The 19,006-nt window shown below is 38.2% G+C and overlaps 1 protein-coding gene across 5 annotated transcripts in view; it reads left to right on the top strand.

The window, feature by feature from the left end:
* SIMC1 (SUMO interacting motifs containing 1) overlaps window positions 1-19,006 on the top strand; it is a 91,510-nt gene that overhangs the window by 13,722 nt on the left and 58,782 nt on the right. The window contains exon 1 of one of the 5 annotated variants that reach the window (XM_050793163.1): window positions 8,156-11,558. The exons of the other annotated variants lie outside the window; for them this stretch is intronic. Within the exon in view, the coding sequence (XP_050649120.1) occupies window positions 11,487-11,558 (72 nt within the window). The 5' untranslated portion in view covers window positions 8,156-11,486. Of the gene's footprint in view, window positions 1-8,155; window positions 11,559-19,006 lie in introns of those variants that run through there. 5 annotated transcript variants of the gene reach the window in all.

Raw genomic sequence — 19,006 nt, 5'->3', positions numbered from 1 at the left:
AACAAGGGAGGTTTGGAGGGAGTGGCTCTCAAGCTAAGTTTACCTGGAGTTAATTATTAAGTTTAATTTAATCAGTTCCATAGGTGTTTCCTATCACCTCAAAGTGCTGGGCCAGCATTATTCTGTTAGGAGTTGTAGTTTGGCAGAATTTTAACAAGTAATAGCTACAACGTTTAAAAAGAAAAATACAAAGTAAGATGATAATCTCAGTTTGTGTAATAGTTTTCAGCCATGAACCTAGGCTTCAAGGTTCAATTGAACTTTTGAATCAATTGAATAAATCAGATGACCATGGATAACTAGGTGACACATTTTGTAACCATGTGACCTGTTTTCTTATTTTGCATATATGGGTCTCAACTTTCTCAAAGGTCTTTATCTAGGTACAGCATAAAGTATTAGCAGCAGCACAGAAATTTCCCTATTTAACTAATAGATAATATAGACCAATTTTATCATCTAGGATCCCATGACTAGGTGGAGTTAAAGCAGAGAGAGAGCAACAGTTGTATTAGGGATGTTGCCAAGGTCACCCACTAGATGGACTAAAGGATCCCTTAAACCAGTTTCTGTCAAGTTACCAACAGAAGCTGCTGATTGTGAAATTTCAGTTACACCGTTATCCTGCCAAGTGGAAAAGGTAGGATTAAGAGGAGTAGGAGTCTGATTCTGTAGTCTTGTTTTAACATCTAGGGAAGCAGCTGTCGGCAGCATGAAAATGCCAACTTATTGTCCTGGTTTGCAGTTGTGAATGTCTCTGGTTATGGCACTGGATGGTTTGGTGAACTTTCTGTATGACCCGTCATCAGCCATGAGACTTGCCCCTTAAAATTGATCTAGTTTTAGCTTTTAGGATTTCAGGAACAGAGCAGTTCGTGTTTTTAGTAATTTCATGGAAGAAAGTAAGATTGGAGGAATCTAGAAGAATTTGAGATTTAGTTCAGTCTACCAGTATATAACAGGAACTCAAAGACAATGCTCAGGGCTATAATCTAAGAACAGATGTATTAACAGCCTTATTCACTGTAATGCTGGGAACCCTTGAAGCCAGGCCTTACATGCACATTCTCAAATATGATGCTCTAGTGAAAGCCTTAGTAATATATATAACCAATGTTTCCAACTACATCCTGTTATAAAGAGAGAGCAAATTTTATTAAACTTATGTAAATAATTCTTGCCATAAAAAAATAAGAATACTCATGGATAGTTTCTAAATTTTAGAGGAGTCAAATAGGGACAAAAAAAGTTTCCACATTTGTTCACAAAAGTATACCAAATTACTGTAAATAAGTAGCTTAAGAGAAAGAAAAGTTTTCCTTAAATCTAGAAAGCAAAATATTTAAATAAAGAACCTCGCCAGGCGCGGTGGCTCATGCCTATAATCCCAGCACTTTGGGAGGCTTAGGGGAACAGATCACCTGAGGTCAGGGGTTCGAGACCAGCCTGGCCAACATGGTGAAACACTGTCTTTGCTAAAAATACAAAAATTACCCAGAGTGGTGGCGGACACCTATAATCCCAGCTACTCCAGAGGCTGAGGTTGCAGTGAGCTGAGATCGTGCCACTGCACTCCACCCTGATCAACAGAGCAAGACTCCACCTCAAAAAAAAAAAACCGATAATGTTTCAAATAAAAGTCATGAAAACATTACCTTCAAGACCAGGTGCCATAGCTCGTGCCTGTAATCCCAGCACTTTGTGAGGCCGAGGTGGGCAGATCACCTGAGGTGGGCAGATCACCTGAGGTCTGGAGTTGAAGACCAGCCTGACCAACATGGAGAAACTCCGTCTCTACTAAAAATACAAAATTAGCCGGGTATAGTGGCACATGCCTGTAATCTAAGCTACGTGGGAGGCTGAGGCGGGAGAATCGCTTGAACCCGGGAGGCGGAGGTTGCAGTGAGCCAAGATTGCGCAATTGCACTCCAGCCTTGGCAACAAAAGCGAAACTCCCATCTCAAAATAAAAATTAAAAAGAAGAAAACATTCATTCATTTCTTAATCTCATGTAATTAATTTTTGTTCTGCTTGATGTTGATTAGTAGTTTCATGAATTCATCAATTTCTTCATTACAGTGCTGAAAAAAATGTTAGTCCATTGATCTTTGTTACTACGAATCTTTAAGAGTACTTATTAGAGTCTTTTTCATGAATCTCATTGCAAATGCTTTTAGAGAAGAATCATAACTGTGGATGAAAGAGAATAGCTATGGTTAAAAATCTGATGAAAGTCTACCATAACCAGAAAATGACAGGGAAATTTGATTATTTTTGTAGCATACAACATAGTAACCAGAATTGTGACTGACATATTAGATTTTTAGGAATTTTATGTAATATTGGAAGAAACATATCAATAATATACCCATAAATGTAATTAATAAAAGATCTTGTATCACTTATCATTTGACACTGCTTTCTGTACAATTCAGTATCTCAAATAAGCCTGACTTAGTTCGGTATCTCTTTTTTATAAAGCTTTGAGAAGTTCTAGGACCCTCTGGTACATCCCAAAGTTAGTTCAAGGTCATAAAGACTTAATTTAGAATGTGATCCTGGGGAAGCCTGCTAACAATGTCAAAAGATTCAAACCATGATTACAGATCACTGTGAAACAATAGTCATTCATTTAACTGGAGTGATAAAGGCTTAAAAACAATGTAGAAAGTTACATGGATATATTTTTTAAAAATTATTTTAACTCTTTCAAAGCTCAGTTTTCCTAAGTATTCAAAAAACCTAATAAAGACAGTATAAGAAATTATCTTGACAAAACATTAAATCTTTGTTTTTCAGGCCAGTTACCAAAAAGGTAAAGAAAAACTTCTTATAGTATGATTGCTGCTTCTTATGGGAAGCCTGTTTAGGTAAACTGGAAGTCAAGCCTGATGAAAAGATACTTGAATTTAATCAGACACAGGAAGAGTGTGTCCAAGGTTGTAAGCTTATACACCATATTATAGAGAACTTCAAATAGGAAAACTAGTAACTTGAGTAAGGGAATAGGAATACTGTTGTCCCTCGGTATCTGCAGGGCATTGATTTCAGAACTAACTGCAGATACCAAAGTCTTCCCTTCCCCAAGTCCCACAGTTAGCCCTTGCAGAACCCACAGATGCAAAAAAGTCAGCCCTCCATATACATGGGTTTCACGTCTGAAGAATAGTGTATTTTCAATCCATGTTTAATTGAAGAAAATTCTCATGTAAGTGGACCCACACAGTTCAAACCCATGTTGTTCAAGGGTCAACTGTACCTAGCTCTTAGTAAAGCATGGGAAATGTTTGGGTTACATGGAACAATTGAGGCACATCAAGAAAGCCAGGGCCAGGCACTGTGGCTCATGTCTGTAATCCCAGCACTTTGGGAGGCCGAGGCCAAGCTGATCACTTGAGAACAGGAATTTGAGACCAGCCTGGCCAACATGGCGAAACCCTATCTCTACTAAAAATACAAAAAATTAGCTGGGTGTAGTGGCGCACTTTCGTAACCCCAGCTACTCTAGAGGCTGAGAAAGGAGAATCGCTTGAACCCAGGAGGCGGAAGTTGTAGTGAGCCAAGATCGCGCCTCTGCACTCCAGCCTGGGCGACAGAGTGAGACTGTCTTTAAAAAAAAAAAAAGTAAGAAATCCAAGAGCACAGAATCAGGATATACTGGAGGAAAACATAATTTTTCTAGGCCTTCAAGATAGAACATTTCAGTGTCAGGCCATAAAAGCAGAGTTAGAGCTGGAGAAAAAAGTTACAGAAGATGAAAAAGTTAAAAGAGAATTATCACCTCACCCAAACAAAAAGATATACCTTCTCAAGGAGAGAAAGCGAAAGACCAAAAGGCAGAAATGTCAGACCTGCAAATCACATTAAACAAGATACAGCAAAAGTTTAACTACTGAGATATGAATCTGAGAAGCTTCCACAGGAAAACTCTACCTCAAAACATGAAATTACCATTTTAAATGAAGAAGATTCATTTTAAAACTGATATTAGAGAAATGAAGACTGAAAAACAAAAAAAAAAAGCTGCAGTTCAGAAGATGGTTGAAAATTTAAGAAACAAAGAATTAGGTCAAAATCTCTTGCAAATTTTATTAAAAGCAGATTAATACTCCGAGAAAACATTGTTCTAATATAGGAGCTCAAAATTTTAGTTTTCATATCAATGTGTATATAAATGTATATACACACATATGTTTCTTAATTGAAGCACAGTCTTTAGAACAACTTATAAGTACGTTTCTTCTAATTATAGCCAACTTGGTCACCACAAATTTCTTTTGTAAATTCATCCTTCGCAAATTTTCCGTGACATACTCAGACCTTCTATGGCATGTTTAGACCTTTAGTTTTGTCCTTCTTAAATAATTAGTCATTTTACTTAAGGATAAAATTTAATTTCTTGCCTTATTTCTAAGACAACAACAAATCTAAGACTTGCTTATTCATTTTAAAAACAGCTTTTCTAAAAAGAAACACTACCACATGAAATGCACACATTAATTATAGGATACATCCCGGTTGTATATGTATTATGGAAACCTTCCAGATATTAGATTATAAAATATGGTGTTATCAATTGTGTCAATCATTTTAAAATAATTATCTTTTCTCCAATTATTTGTAACTTTTTTTTTTTTAGAATCTCACTCTGTTACCCAGCCTGGAGTACAGTGGCAGAATCATAGCTCATTGCAGCCTTGAACTCCTAGGCTCAAGTGATCTCTTGCCTCAAGTCTCCTGAGTAGGCAGGACCATAGGCATGCACCACCATGCCTGGCTAATTTTTTAAATTAACTTATTTATTTTTTGGTAGAGACAGGGTCTCACTATGTTGCCCACACTGGTCTTGAACTTGCCTCAAGTGGTCCTACCACATCGGCCTCCCAAAGCACTGGGATTACATGTGTGAGCCACCACACCTGGCCTGTAACACATTTTTATACCAAATTATTTACTTGTGTTTCTGGGTTTTCCATTATGTTTCATTGATTTCTTTATTCAATACCATAACTTCCCTGTTTTATTTTTATAGTTTGATATTTCTTTTGGGATTTCATAAAGCAGTATATGTGTTAGGCTGTTCTTGCATTGCTATAAAGAAATCCCCGAGAATACTCATCTCTCACCTTATGCAAAAAATCAATTCAAGGTGGATCAAAGACTTTTATATAAAATTTTTTTTAAATTAAAAAACAGAAGAAATACCTGAGACTGGGTAATTGATCAAGAAAAGAGCTCACAGTTCCAAAGACTGTACAGGAAGCATGGTGCCAGCATCTGCTCACCTTCTGAGACTTCAGGAAGCTTACAATCATGGTGGAGGGCACAGTGGGTGCTGGCACATCACATGGCGAGAGCAAGAGAGTGAGAGTGGGGGTGCAAAGGTGCCACAGACTCAAACAACCAGATCTCACATTAACTCATTATTGTGAAGACAACACTAAGCCATGAGGATCTGCCCCCATGACCCAAATGCCTCCCACCAGGCCCCACCTCCAACCTTGGGGATTACAATTCAACATGGGGAATACAATTCAACATATGGGGAATACATACATATGTATGTATGTGTCTCCTTACTAATTTTCAAAAAAAAAAAAAAAAATCTTGGCTATTTGTGCCCATTTATTCCCCCAAATGAATTTTAGAATAATTTTGTCAAAGACTGCATTAGATTGTTTCTTTGAGTCATATAATTATTTGTTGCATGGGGTTGTCCTATGCACTGTAGGATATTTAATAGCATCTCTGACCTCTGCCCGCTAGATGCCTGCCAGTAGTAACCCCTCAACTTGTGACAATAATCAGAAGTGTCTCCAGACATTGCCAAATAGCCACTGGATGGGGGGTGAAATTGTACCAGTTCAGAACCACTGCATTAGTTTTATAAGTTAATTAAAGGAGAATTAATGTCTTTACAATATTGTCTTTCTAAGCAGAAGTACAGTATAACTTTCATTTTATGAGATTTGCTTCTTGGTGATCAGTAAAACTGTAAGACTTCCTGGGGTTTGGTGCCCTTTTGTGGAGCTAGTGTTTTGATTCTGAATGACTATGAGCTATGTAAGGTTAAACATATCAATCATGGTAAGCATCACATAATAAGAATAGCTGGCATTTATGCCAGGCACATGTCAAGTGCTTTACTTCGATTAACTCATCATCTTCGCTGCAACCTCATGAGGTAGGTAGTATTATTATCCCTGTTTGGTAAATGAGGAAACTAAGGTAGGTTCAACGAGATGCTAACTAGTAGAGCAGGTTTACCACCACTTGTCTCCATCTTTAAGATCCTGGGGCAAACTTTCAAACCTCATGCCAGGTTTCCAAGGGAACATCGGGTGGAGATGCTAGTAGTAAATGGTTAAGTGGAAAAAAGCAAGTCACAAAATATAATTCTATTTTTTAAATGGATGGTTTTGAAAAAATAGACCCATCAGAGTTTTTTAATCTGAAAATTGTTTTTCAAAACTCCTTTTTTGTTTTTTTGGTTTTTTTGTTTTGTTTTGTTTTGTTTTGTTTTAGATAGAGTCTCGCTATGTCACCCAGGCTGGAGTGCAGCGGCACGATCGCGGCTCACTGCAACCTCCACTTCCCGGGTTCAAGCACTTCTCCTGCCTCAGCCTCCTGAGTAGCTGGGATTGCAGGCATACACCACCACACCAAGCTATATATTTTTTTTAACTCTTATCAGGTACTTTAAAAAATTACCTTCTCTTTTTCAACCCGTTCCCCCAAATATTATAAGTTAGTGAACTTATTAATATAATATTCAGTACAGCTGTATGGAGCTGCCATAGAATAGAAAGCAAAATTCATCTACATTTTGAATTTAATACATCAGATGTGAAATTAACTTGGGTCTTAAATCAAGTTCAGCTTCCTTGTAAGCCTACAGATTACTTCCAACATCCCTCATTCATCCTGAGCTGTCTTTGGGAGGTTGGTGGGTCTGGCTACACATGAAGGCAAAGTGTTCCTTCCTGACTGGAAGGAATTTAGTTTTGTATTTTTACGTTAGCTAATTTGTAAAGTATTACCTTATTCCAGTGGGTCTTTTAATAACAGCTTTATTAAGGTATAATTCCATACCATACCATAAAATTCTCTTAGTTGTGCAGCCATCACCACTATCTAATTTTAGAACATTTACTTCATTCCAGAAGGAAACCATGTACCCTCCAATGGGTTCTCTGGTTTGCTTATGTTTTAAAGGTGCATAATCATATCATTCAAAAATTAATTTTTCCTATTTTAAATTATAAACATTAGGCTGGGCACGGTGGCTCACACCAGTAATCCCAACACTTTGGGAGGCTGAGGTGGACAGATCACTTGAGTCAGGAGTTCGAGACCAGCCTGGACAATATGGTGAAACCCCATCTCCACTAATACAAAAAATTAGCCAGGCATGGTAGTCCAGCTACTTGGGAGGCTGAGGACTAAGAGTCGCTTGAACCCAGGAGGCAGAGCTTGCAGTGAGCCAAGATGGCTCCACTGCACTCCAGCCTGGTGACAGAGCGAGACTCCATCTGAAAAAAAAAATTATAAACATTATTTTTAAATTGTAAATAGACCAGGCGTGGTGACTCAGGCCTATAATCCCAACACTTTGGGAGGCTGAGGCGGGCGGATCACTTGAGGTCAGGAGTTCGAGACCAGCCTGGCCAACATGGCGAAACCCCATCTCTACTAAAAATACAAAACTTAGCTGGGAGTGGTGGCATGCGCCTATAGTCTCACCTACTCTGGAGGCTGAGGCATGGCAATTGCTTGAACCTGGGAGGTGGAAGTTGCAGTGAGCCGAAATCGTGCCACTGCACTCCAGCCTGTTCAACAGAGCAAGGCTCTATCTCAAAACTAATTATAATAATCATAAATTGTAGATAGAGGTAGGAAATTCTTATGTAAGAACCTGCCCCTGTCTATTTCTACTCTAGATTACTACAGTTTTGTGTATTGCTCCAGAAATTTTCCCTGTGTGTGCACAAACATATATAGGTGTATAATTGTTTCCCAGTGGGGTCATACTAACTTTTTTAAACTGCTTATTATAGGCATTAAAATAAAAGCAAAAAGAAAATTTATATATAAATATATATAATTAGTATATATGTTTTAAAATTAAAAATATATATAATAGACATTTTAAAAATTCGTACCACATTCAGACCATTATTCATTTTGCTCACAATAGTATTCCCAGTGCACAATATGGTGCCTGGTACATTGTAAGTATTCATTCAATAATCATTTTATCAGCTGCATGTTATTCTAATGTTAAAAAATGTTATTCTAATGTTAAAAAGTCATGTTAAATTACTCAGGAATAGAAAACCAAACATCGTATGTTCTCACTTATAAGTGGGAGCTAAAGATGCAAAGGCATAAGAATGACTTTGGCAACTCAGGGGGAAGGGGTGAGAAAGGGGCGGAAAGACTACAAATTGGGTTCAGTGTATACTGCTTGGGTGGTAGGTACACCAAAACCTCACAAATCATCACCAAATAACTTACTTGTATAATCAAATACCACCTATTCCCCAAAAACCTATGAAACTAAAAAGAAATTTTAATAAAAATTTTTAAAAACCTAAATTAGCCAGTCTCTTGATTTTAATTTTTTTGCTGTTAGACTATGATATGATGAATCCTCTTGCATAGTCATTAAAATACGACTTTTTTCTCTGCATTTTATGGTTAAAAAAGGAAAAAAATGTTTGTAGGATTTGTAGGACAAGTGGACAAGTTCCTTGCAGTGGAATTTTGAGGATAAAGAGTAATATGTCTTTTTTATTTTAATATATACCACTATTGTGGACATTATGTCATTCCTTCTGAGATCCTAGTGTCTGAATTTCAGAATACTAGGAGTGTACAGAACTCCCACCTTCAGAGATACAATCTACTTCTGTGTAAAGAAGCAGAAATGGCAGATGCTCACTTTCCCAGGCTCCATTGCACCTAGTGCTAAGATGTGGGACCTAGGTTCTACCAGAAGCTGGTGACGGGAAGAAGCAGGGCCCAGGTGAACTCCAATTTAGTGAAGATGGCAGCAGCAGTGTCAATTATATGCAGCAGTAGTAAAGTTCTTTGTTTTTTTCTTTCCTTTTTTTTTTTTCAGATGGAGTCTTGCTGTGTCACTCAGGCTGGAGTGCAGTAGCACAACCTCAACTCACTGCAACCTCCACCTCCTGAGTTCAAGTGATTCTCCTGCCTCAGCTTCCTGAGTAGCTGGGATTACAGGTGCACACCACCATGCCTGGCTAATTTTTGTATTTTTAGTAGAGACGGGGTTTCATCATATCAGCCAGGCTGGTCTCAAGTGATCCGCCCACCTCAGCTTCCTAAAGTGCTGGGATTACAGGCACAAGCCACCACGCCCGACTGCTTTTTCTATTTCAAATGAAGTTATGAATAATCTTATCTGTTACTTTTTAAAATCCCATTGGAATTTTGTTTGTAATTATTAAGCTTATAGATCAATTTGGGTAGAACAAATGCTTTTTAAAATTTAGATTTTTGTTATAAAAGGTGTATGATGGCTGGGTGGCTCACGCCTGTAATCCCAGCCAGCACTTGGGAAGGCCGAGGTGGGCAGATCACTTGAGGCTGGGAGTTTGAGACCAGCCTGGCCAACATGACAAAACCCCATCTCTACTAAAAATACAAAAAGTAGCCGGGTGTAGTGGCACACACCTGTAATCCCAGCTACTCTGGAGGCTGAGGCAGGAGAATCACTTGAACCCGGGAGGCGGAAGTTGCAGTGGGCTGAGATCATGCCACTGCACTCCAGCCTGGGTGACAGAGCAAAACATAAAAGGAAAAAAAAAAAAAAGGTTTATGAATAAGTAATTTAAGTAGACCTATATTCAATAAAGAAATAGAATCAGTAATTATTAGTAACCTTCCACAACAGAAAGTACCAGGCCCAGATGGGTTGGCGAGTGAATTCCAACAAATATTTAAGGAATAAATGATATAAATTCTCAACAATCTTTCACAGAATAGAAGCAGAGGGACTACTCTGTAACTAACTCTGTGAGACCAACATTACACTAATACCAAAACAAGACAAATTATAAGAGAAAAGTACAGACCAATATCTTTTATGAACACAGATGCAAAAATCCTCAATAAAATATTAGCAAATCAAATCCAACAATGTTCAAAAAGAATTATACATCGTGACCAAGTAGGATTTCTCCCAGGTATGCAAAGTCAATTCATCATTTAAATCCATTAATGCAATTCACCCCACATCAGTAGGCTAAAGAAGAGAAATCACATGATCCCTTCAATAGATGCCAAAAAAGGATTTAACACCCATTCATGATTAAAAAAAAAAAAAAAAAAAAAAAAAAACCTCCCAGCACACTAGGAATATAGGAATACAGGGGAACTTCAGAAAGAACATCTACAAAAACCTGCCACTAACATCATACCTAACGGTGAAAAACTTGAAGCATTCCTACTAAGATCAGGGATAAGGCAAGGATGTCTCCTCACTACTCCTTTTCAGCATTGTACTGGAGGTCCTAGCTAATGCGACAAGAAAACAGAAGAAAAGAAAGATACAGGGCCGGGCATGGTAGATCACGCCTGTAATCTGAGCACTTTGGGAGGCCAAGGCAGGCAGATTACTTGAGGCCAGGAATTCGAGACCATCCGCCAACGTGGTGAAACCTTGTCTCTACTAAAAATATGCAAATCAGCCAGGCATGGTGGTGAGCACCTGTAGTCCTAGCTACTTGGGAGGCTGAGGCAGGAGAATCACTTGAACCCAGGAAGCAGAGGTTGCAATGAGCTGAGATTGCACCACTGCGCCCCAGCCTGGGTGACAGAGTGAGACTCTGTCTCAAAAAAAAAACAAAAGATATGTGGATTGGGAAGAAAGAAAATTGTATTTGTTCACTGAAGACATGATTTTTCTATGTAGAAAATCTCAAAGAATCTAGAAAAAACCTCTTGGAACTAACAAGCAATTATAGTGAGTTTGCAGAGCACAGGGTTAACATACAAAAAAGTCAGTTGCTTTCCTATATACCAACAATGAAAAAGTGGAATTTGAAATGAAAAATACATTACCATTTACATTAGCACTCTCAAAAATTGAACAAATAGACATAAATATAACAAAATATCTACAAGATCTTTATAAGGAAAACTACAAAACTGTGATGACAGGTATCAAAGAAGAACTACATAAATGGAGAAATATGTTAGTGAATAGGAAAACTCAGTGTCATCAAGATGTCAATTCTTCCTGATTTAATTGGTAGATTCAATGCAATCCCAATCAAAATCCCAGCAATTTGTTCTGTGAACATCAACAAACTGATTGTAAAGTTTATATGGAGGGACAAAAGATTCAGAACAGCTGTCTTAGTTCATTTTGCATTGCTGTAAGGGAATACCTGAGGCTGAGTCATTTATAAAGAAAAGAGGTTTGTTTGACTCATAATTCTGCAGGCTGAGCAAGAAGCATGGCACCAGCATCTGCTTCTGGTGAGGACCTCAGGAAGCTTCCAACCATGGCAGAGGCGAATGGGGAGCAGGTATGTCTCATGGTGAGAGAAGGAGGAAGAGAAAAAAGAACAATCATATTTTGAAGAAACTATGAGTGAGAACTGGCTCAATCCCTTGAGGATGGCCATGACATTTATGAGGGATCCGTCCCCATAATTCCACCAGGTCCTCCCTCCAACATTGGGGATCAAATTTTAACCTGACACTTGGAGGGGCCAAATATCCAAACTGTATTATTCTTTCCCTGGCCCCCTAAATGTCATATCTTTCTCACATTGCAAAATAGAATCATCCTTTCCCAATAGTTTCCAAAGTCTTAACTCATTTCACTATCAATTAAAAAATGCAAAATCTCATCTGAGACTGAAGGCTAATTTCTTACAGCTGTGAACCTGTAAGATGAAAAGCAAGTTATTGAATTCTAAGATACAATGGTTATACAGGCATAGGGTAAACATTCCCATTCCAGAAGGAAAAAAATGGCCAAAAGAAAGGAGTAATAGGCCTCATGCAAGTCCAGAATTCAGCAGGGCAGACATTAAATCTTAAAGCTCCAAAATAATCTCCCTTAACTCCATGTCCTGCATCCTGGGCACACTGGTGCAAGGGGTGGGCTCCTAAGGCCTTGGGCAGCCTCACCCCTTGGTTTTACTGGGGCACAGCCCATATGGCTACTCTCACAGGTGGGAGTTGTGCCTTTGGCTTTTCCAGGCTGAAAGTACAACCTGCTGGTGGCTCTACCACTCTGGGCTCTGGAGGGCAGCAGCCTTGTTCTACTAAGGAGTACCCCAGTGGGGATTCTGTAGGGGCTCAAACTCCACATCTCCCCTTGGCACTCCCCTGGTAGAGTCTCTCTGCAGGGGCTCTGCCCCTGTGGCAGGCTTCTGCCTGGGCATGCAGACTTTCTGATACATCTTCTGAAATCTAGGTGGAAACTGCCAGAATGCACTCTCGCATTCTGTGTGTCTACAGACTTAACACCACATAGAAGCTGTCAGGGCCTCTGATTGGCAGCCTGAGCCATGCCTGGGGCCTGAACAGCCTGAATTTGGATTGGGCTCCTGAAAGCATTCTGTCCTTCTAGGTCTCTAGGCCTTTTCCCCATTGTCTTGCTAATTTCTTTTGCAAGTGGTTGCTCTTCGGCCCCGTTAAATTTCTCTCCTAAAAATGCTTGTTCCTTCCCTACCACAGGACTGGGTTGTAAATTTTTCAAACTTTTACACTCTGCTTTCCTTTTAATTTTAAGTTGAAACTTTAGATCAGCCCTTTGCTCCCACATTTGATTGTGGACTGTGAGATTTAGAACAAAGCAATGATACTTGCTTTTACCGCTCCTATTCAGATGGTGCTGGAAGTCTCAAATGGTGCAATTAGTTAAGAAAAGGAAATAGGCCAGGCATGGTGGCTCATGCCTGTAATCCCAGCACTTTGGGAGGCCAAGGAGGGAAGATTGCTTGGGCCCAGAAGTTCAAGACCAGCCTGAGCAACATAGGGAGATACCATTTCTACAAAAAAAGTAAAATAGGAAAGGGGAATAAAAGGCATACAGATTGGAAAAAAGAAATGAAACTGTCCCTATTTCCAGATGACATGATTGTCTATGCAGAAGATCTCAAGGAGTATACCCACCCCCAACAACAACAACAACACAGCCCTCCTAGGACCTAATTGAGTGAGTTTAACAAGGTCACTGGATACAAATTCAACACAAGCCTTGACCAGGAATTTTTTCCTTCAGGAGTATAGCCAACTTAGAAGGACTCTCCACTGAAAAACAAACAAACAGGATTCTGACTGAAACTAATTTTTCCTGCTAGCCAAGCTGGCAAGAATTAACAAAAGTCTCCAAAGAGTAAAATTAACCAAAAACTGTGAGAAGAAACTAGAGTGATAGGCAGCAAATCCTATTATCAATACCGTAAGTGGGTGATAAGCTTTGGGTCAGTCGTTTGCTGGTATAGGTGAATCTGACACTTCCAATTTATTAAGTCCAAAGCCCCAAAAGAAAAGTGTTCTGGTTTCTGAGCTTTCTTTGTTTTGCTCTAAAATGTGAATAATGTTCACTTCACAATGTCTGAAAATAGGGTTAATTAGGAGGCCTGATGGAATTGTTTCCTAGTTTCACTCTGCAGATGCCAAATAACGGGACGCCTTAGTAATCTGTGTTTCTCCTCCCTCTGGTAATCCAACTGTTAAAATTAGAAAGATAATTTGTTATCTGTGAAAGTTTAATTGGAGCAATATGTGATGGAAATGCAAATTACTTAATTAGGAGTTAGGGAGAGTATGAGAGAATAATGAAAAATTAACAAATATTATTAGATTAAATTTATTAATCATGTGTTGGATCCAAGTACCTTATAGCTAACAAGGATACAGGATACAAAAAGAGGTTATTCTCAAATGGGGAAGAAGATAATTAAGTATCCTGCAAAATGCCTCATGATATGTGCTAAAGTAACATTAGTATGTACAGTGTGCTATGAAACTATCAAAGAGGGGAGCAACTGACTTCTCCAAAGTTTGAAGAGCAATGCAGTTGGATTCTATTTCCAATCTGTGAAACTCCCTCACCATACCTGTTAAAGTACTCTCTGAGGGCCCAGTGAAAAATCAGGCAGATACCAGAGAGGAATCTATTCATATAAGATAGCTGCATAGGGTGATACCTGTGACTTTGTGGCTTTTTTAACTGATTGCATTCCCCAATCATTTGCAGTTTGGGTGGCAGAAAGCTGAGATTTTATGGACTTGAAATGTTAGGGGACAGAGGTCAAGGCTGGCAAAGCAAGAAATTACAGAAGAATCCTTGCAAACAAGAAAAATCGTGAGAAGGGTGAACCACAAAATTTTAGTATAAGGACTGCTCAGGTGCTTGGCTGACAGCCAAATTATGTAGGCACAACAGAGGACCCCTCTGCCTCAAGAGGCCAGGTTAAAACAACAGCAGCTGGAAACCATAAGAATAAAGATATCAGTACCTATATTGTACAAGGGAGACAAAGTTTGCAGTTCAAATCTAGGCAGGTTAAGTATTAATATCTACTAGAACAACAACAAAAATCCCACAGCAATTCTTAGAAGAATACAGTTAAACCCAGTGTCTAGGCATGCAAAGAAACAGAAGTGTGAATCGTACTCAAGGAGGGGGAAAGGGCAGTCAATAGAAACTGACTCTGAGTGAGCCTAGTTGTTGGATTTAACAGAAACTTCAAAGCAGTTATTGTAAATGTGTTCAATGAGATAAAATATGACATCAATGAGTGGGTAGAAAATCTCAACCAAGAAATGGAAACTATAAAAATGGAAATTTGAGAGTTGAAAAATACAGTAACTGAAAATTTTTTAAAATCTAAATAGCTTCAACAGTAGATTAGAAAACAAAGCAGATTGGCAAAAGAAGCCATGAAGTTCAAGCTAGATCAATAGAAATCACCCAGTTTCAAGAAACAGGGGAGAAAAAGCCAGAATAAAGTTGAAAAGAGGTATGGGTAGAAAATCTCAACCAAGAAATGGAAACTATAAAAATGGAAATTTGAGAGTTGAAAAATACAGTAACTGAAAATTTTTTAAAATCTAAATAGCTTCAACAGTAGATTAGAAAACAAAGCAGATTGGCAAAAGAAGCCATGAAGTTCAAGCTAGATCAATAGAAATCACCCAGTTTCAAGAAACAGGGGAGAAAAAGCCGGAATAAAGTTGAAAAGAGGTAGGTAGGGCAATATCAAACAATCCATTATAGGTATAATTAGAGTCTTAGAAGGAACGGCAGCAGTAGATTATAGAAAACGTTTTAAAGAAATAATGACTGGAATTTTCTCACATTTTATGGGAAAAAATTAACTTACCCAAGAAGTATAGCAGACTGAAAGCAAGATAATCACAAAGAAAACCACTCACTGACTATCCAGAGAAAAATGGTATATTGTACATCGGGAACAACAGTGCAATTAACACCTCACTTCCTTTTTTTTTTTTTTTTTTTTTTGAGACAGAGTCTCGCTCTGTCGCCCAGGCTGGAGTGCAGTGGCCAGATCTCAGCTCACTGCAAGCTCCGCCTCCCGGGTTCACGCCATTCTCCTGCCTCAGCCTCCCGAGTAGCTGGGACTACAGGCGCCTGCCACCTCGCCTGGCTAGTTTTTTTGTATTTGTAGTAGAGACGGGGTTTCACCGTGTTAGCCAGGATGGTCTCGATCTCCTGACCTCGTGATCCGCCCGTCTCAGCCTCCCAAAGTGCTGGGATTACAGGCTTGAGCCACCGCGCCCGGCCAACACCTCACTTCTTATCAGAAACTGTGAAGGTCAAAAGACATTGGACCAACATATTCAAATGATGGAAAAAAGAAAGCTTTCAGTCAAGAATTCTGCATCTGGCGAAATTATCCTTCAAATATAAGGGGAAAATAAAGACATTTTTGGATAAACAGAGATGAGAGAATTTTTCACTAGTAGACTTGCACTATAAGACATTTTGACTGAAGGGAAATGACACCTAAATGGATATTTGGATCTACACAAAGGAATGAAGAGTACATGAAATTGTAAACGTGTGTAAAACAAAAATAATGATTTTTTGTTATGTCTTAATATCTTTTTACAATGTATACAGATAATACACAGGATAACCTCCCAATCTCAACCTCCCAGGTTCAAGCAATCCTCTTGACTCAACCCCTCAAGTAGCTGGGACTACAGGCACACACCACCATGCCCAGCTAATTTTTTTTGTAGCAATGGGGTTTCACCATGTTGCCAAGGCTGATCTCCAACTCCTGAGCTCAAGCAATCTGCCCGCCTTGGCCTCCCAAAGTGCTAAGACTACAAGCCTGAGCCACCATGCTGTGCCAAGTAATTCAGTACATTTTCTAAAATTTTCTAAAGTACACTGGAATAAATTGAATTTATACACTGTAGTCCCAAGAGCAACCATTAAAAATATGATGAAAAGAGATATACATAGAAAACCAATAGAGGAATTAAAATGGAATGCCAAAAATTATGTGACTAGCATAAAGGGAGGTAGGAAAAGAGGGACAGAGAAACAAGTAATGGATAGAAGAAATAGGAAAGAGACGGTATGATTGTAGATTTAAAACTGAACATGTAAATAAGTGTAAATAGACCAAAATTCTAAACAAAAGGCAGAGATTGTCAGACTGGACCAAAAAAAAGCAAAAACCAAGTATGTGCTAACTGTATGAGATGTACTGTCTATATGAGAGACATTCTACGTATAAAGATGCAAATACACTGAGAGTAAAAGGATAGAAAGAAATATACCATGCAAATAGTATGCACTAGAAATTTGTAGTAACTGTTCTTACCAGAAAAATAAGACATCAATACAAGGAAGATTTTTGGAGACTATGAGGAATCTTTCATAATGATAAAAGAGTTAATACATTAGGAAGTTATGAGAATTACATGTGTATATGCACCTAATAAATATAGTTTCAAAATACGTGAAGCAAACAACTGAACTAAGAGGGAAAACAGTCAAAGTTAGAACTGTAGTTGGACACTTTTCACTCTGTAACTGATAATACAACTGGATCTCCCCCCACCAAAGTAAAGAAATCAAAGATCTGAAAAACACTATTAGCTACCATGACCTCATTGATATTTATAGAACTGTAACTAACAAATACAGAATACACTTTTTCTCCCTAAGTACACAAGGAAGATTCACCAGGGTAGGCCATGTGTTAGGACATAAGTCTCAGTGTATTTCAAAAGATTAAAATCTTACAGAGTATGTTTTCTGACCATAATGGAAGTAAATTTGAACCAGATGATAATAAAATGAGTACATATTAAAAATTGTGTCCTTCAGAAAAATTCACATACTTTTTGAAATTGTGGGATGAAGCCAAAGTAGTCATTACAGTGAAATTTTTAGTTTTAAATGTTAATGTTAGAAAAGAAAAAAGTCTAAACCTAAGCTTCCATTTAAGAAGCTGGAGAAAGAACAAATTAAATCTAAAGTAGAAAGAAGGAAATAATAAAGATAACAGAAATAGATGAAATAGGAAACAGATTAAAAAGATCAATAAATGTCTAGCTAGATTTATCAGGGATTTAAAAAATGTTACCAATATTGGGAATAAAAATAGGAATTGGGAATAAATCTATACAGAGTATAGAATTATAAAGTTGATAAGGGAATATTATGAACAATTTTATGCCAATAAATTTGATATTTTAAATGAAATGGACACATTTCTGGAAAAACACAAGTCATAAAACTAACACAAGAAGGCAGATAAAATATTGATAGCCCTATGTCTACTAAAGAAATTGAACTTGTAATTTTAATTTGTACCTTTCCTGAAAAGCAAATTTCAGGTGCAAAGAGCTTCACTGGTGAATTTCACCAAATATTTAAGAAAGACATAGTACCATTCAAACACAACTTAAATAGAAGGGGTGGGACTGTTTCTCAAGTTATTTTATGAATTCAGTTTTACTCTGATAACAAAAACAGAAAAAGAAATTACAAAAAAAGAAAATTACAAATAAAAATCCGACATAAACATGCAAATTTATTTTTCTTAGAGACAAGGCCTTACTCTATTGCCCAGGCCAGAGTGCAGCCTTGACCTTCTAGGTTTAAGCAGTCCTCCCTTCTAAGCTTCCCAAGTAGCTGGGATCACAGGCATGCACCACCCCGCCCAGCTAGTTTATTTATTTATTTTTTTTTTTGTAGAGATGAGGTCTTGCTTTGTTGCCCAGGCTGGTCTTGAACTCCTGAGCTCAAGAGATCCTCCCACCTAGGCCTTCCAAAGTGCTGGGATTACAGGCATGCGCCACTGTGCCCAGGATAAATATGCAAAAATTATTAACAGAATATCAATTCACTGAAGCCCATCAATATAGGAAAAGAACAATACATCATAACCAAGAGAAGATTTCCCAGGATTGCAAGGTTAATTTAACACTAGAAAATCAATCAATATAAATTCTGATATTAGTAGAACAAAAAATCATCATCATCTTAACAGATGCCGAAGAAGCATTTGACAAAATTAAAAGCTATTCCAAATTTAAATTCTGAGTAAACTAGGAAAAGAAAGGAACTTCCTTAAAGGCATCTGTGAAAACCCCACAGCTGGAATTATACTTAATGATGGAAGTCTGAAATTCTTTCTTCTAAGTTCAAGAATAGGCAGGGGAGGCAGAACAAGATGGCTGAATAGAACCCTCCAGCAGTTTCCCCCCAGCAAGAACACCAACTTGAACAACTATCCACACAAGAAAACACTCTCATAAGAACTAAAACACAGGTGAGCAATCACAGTACCTGGTTTTAACATATTAAGGAAAGAGGCACTGAAGAGGTTAGGAAAGGTAGTCTTTAATTGCCTATACCACCCCTCCTCCATCCTCCAGCAGTGCAGTATGATGTGGAGAGAGAATCTATGTGCTTGGGAAAGGGAAAGTGAAGTGATTGTGGGAGTTTGCATTGGAACTCACTGCA

The sequence above is a fragment of the Macaca thibetana genome, chromosome 6, assembly GCF_024542745.1.
Source record: "Macaca thibetana thibetana isolate TM-01 chromosome 6, ASM2454274v1, whole genome shotgun sequence".
Taxonomy (NCBI): Eukaryota; Metazoa; Chordata; class Mammalia; order Primates; family Cercopithecidae; genus Macaca; species Macaca thibetana.
This window is presented reverse-complemented; position numbering and strand designations above follow the sequence as displayed.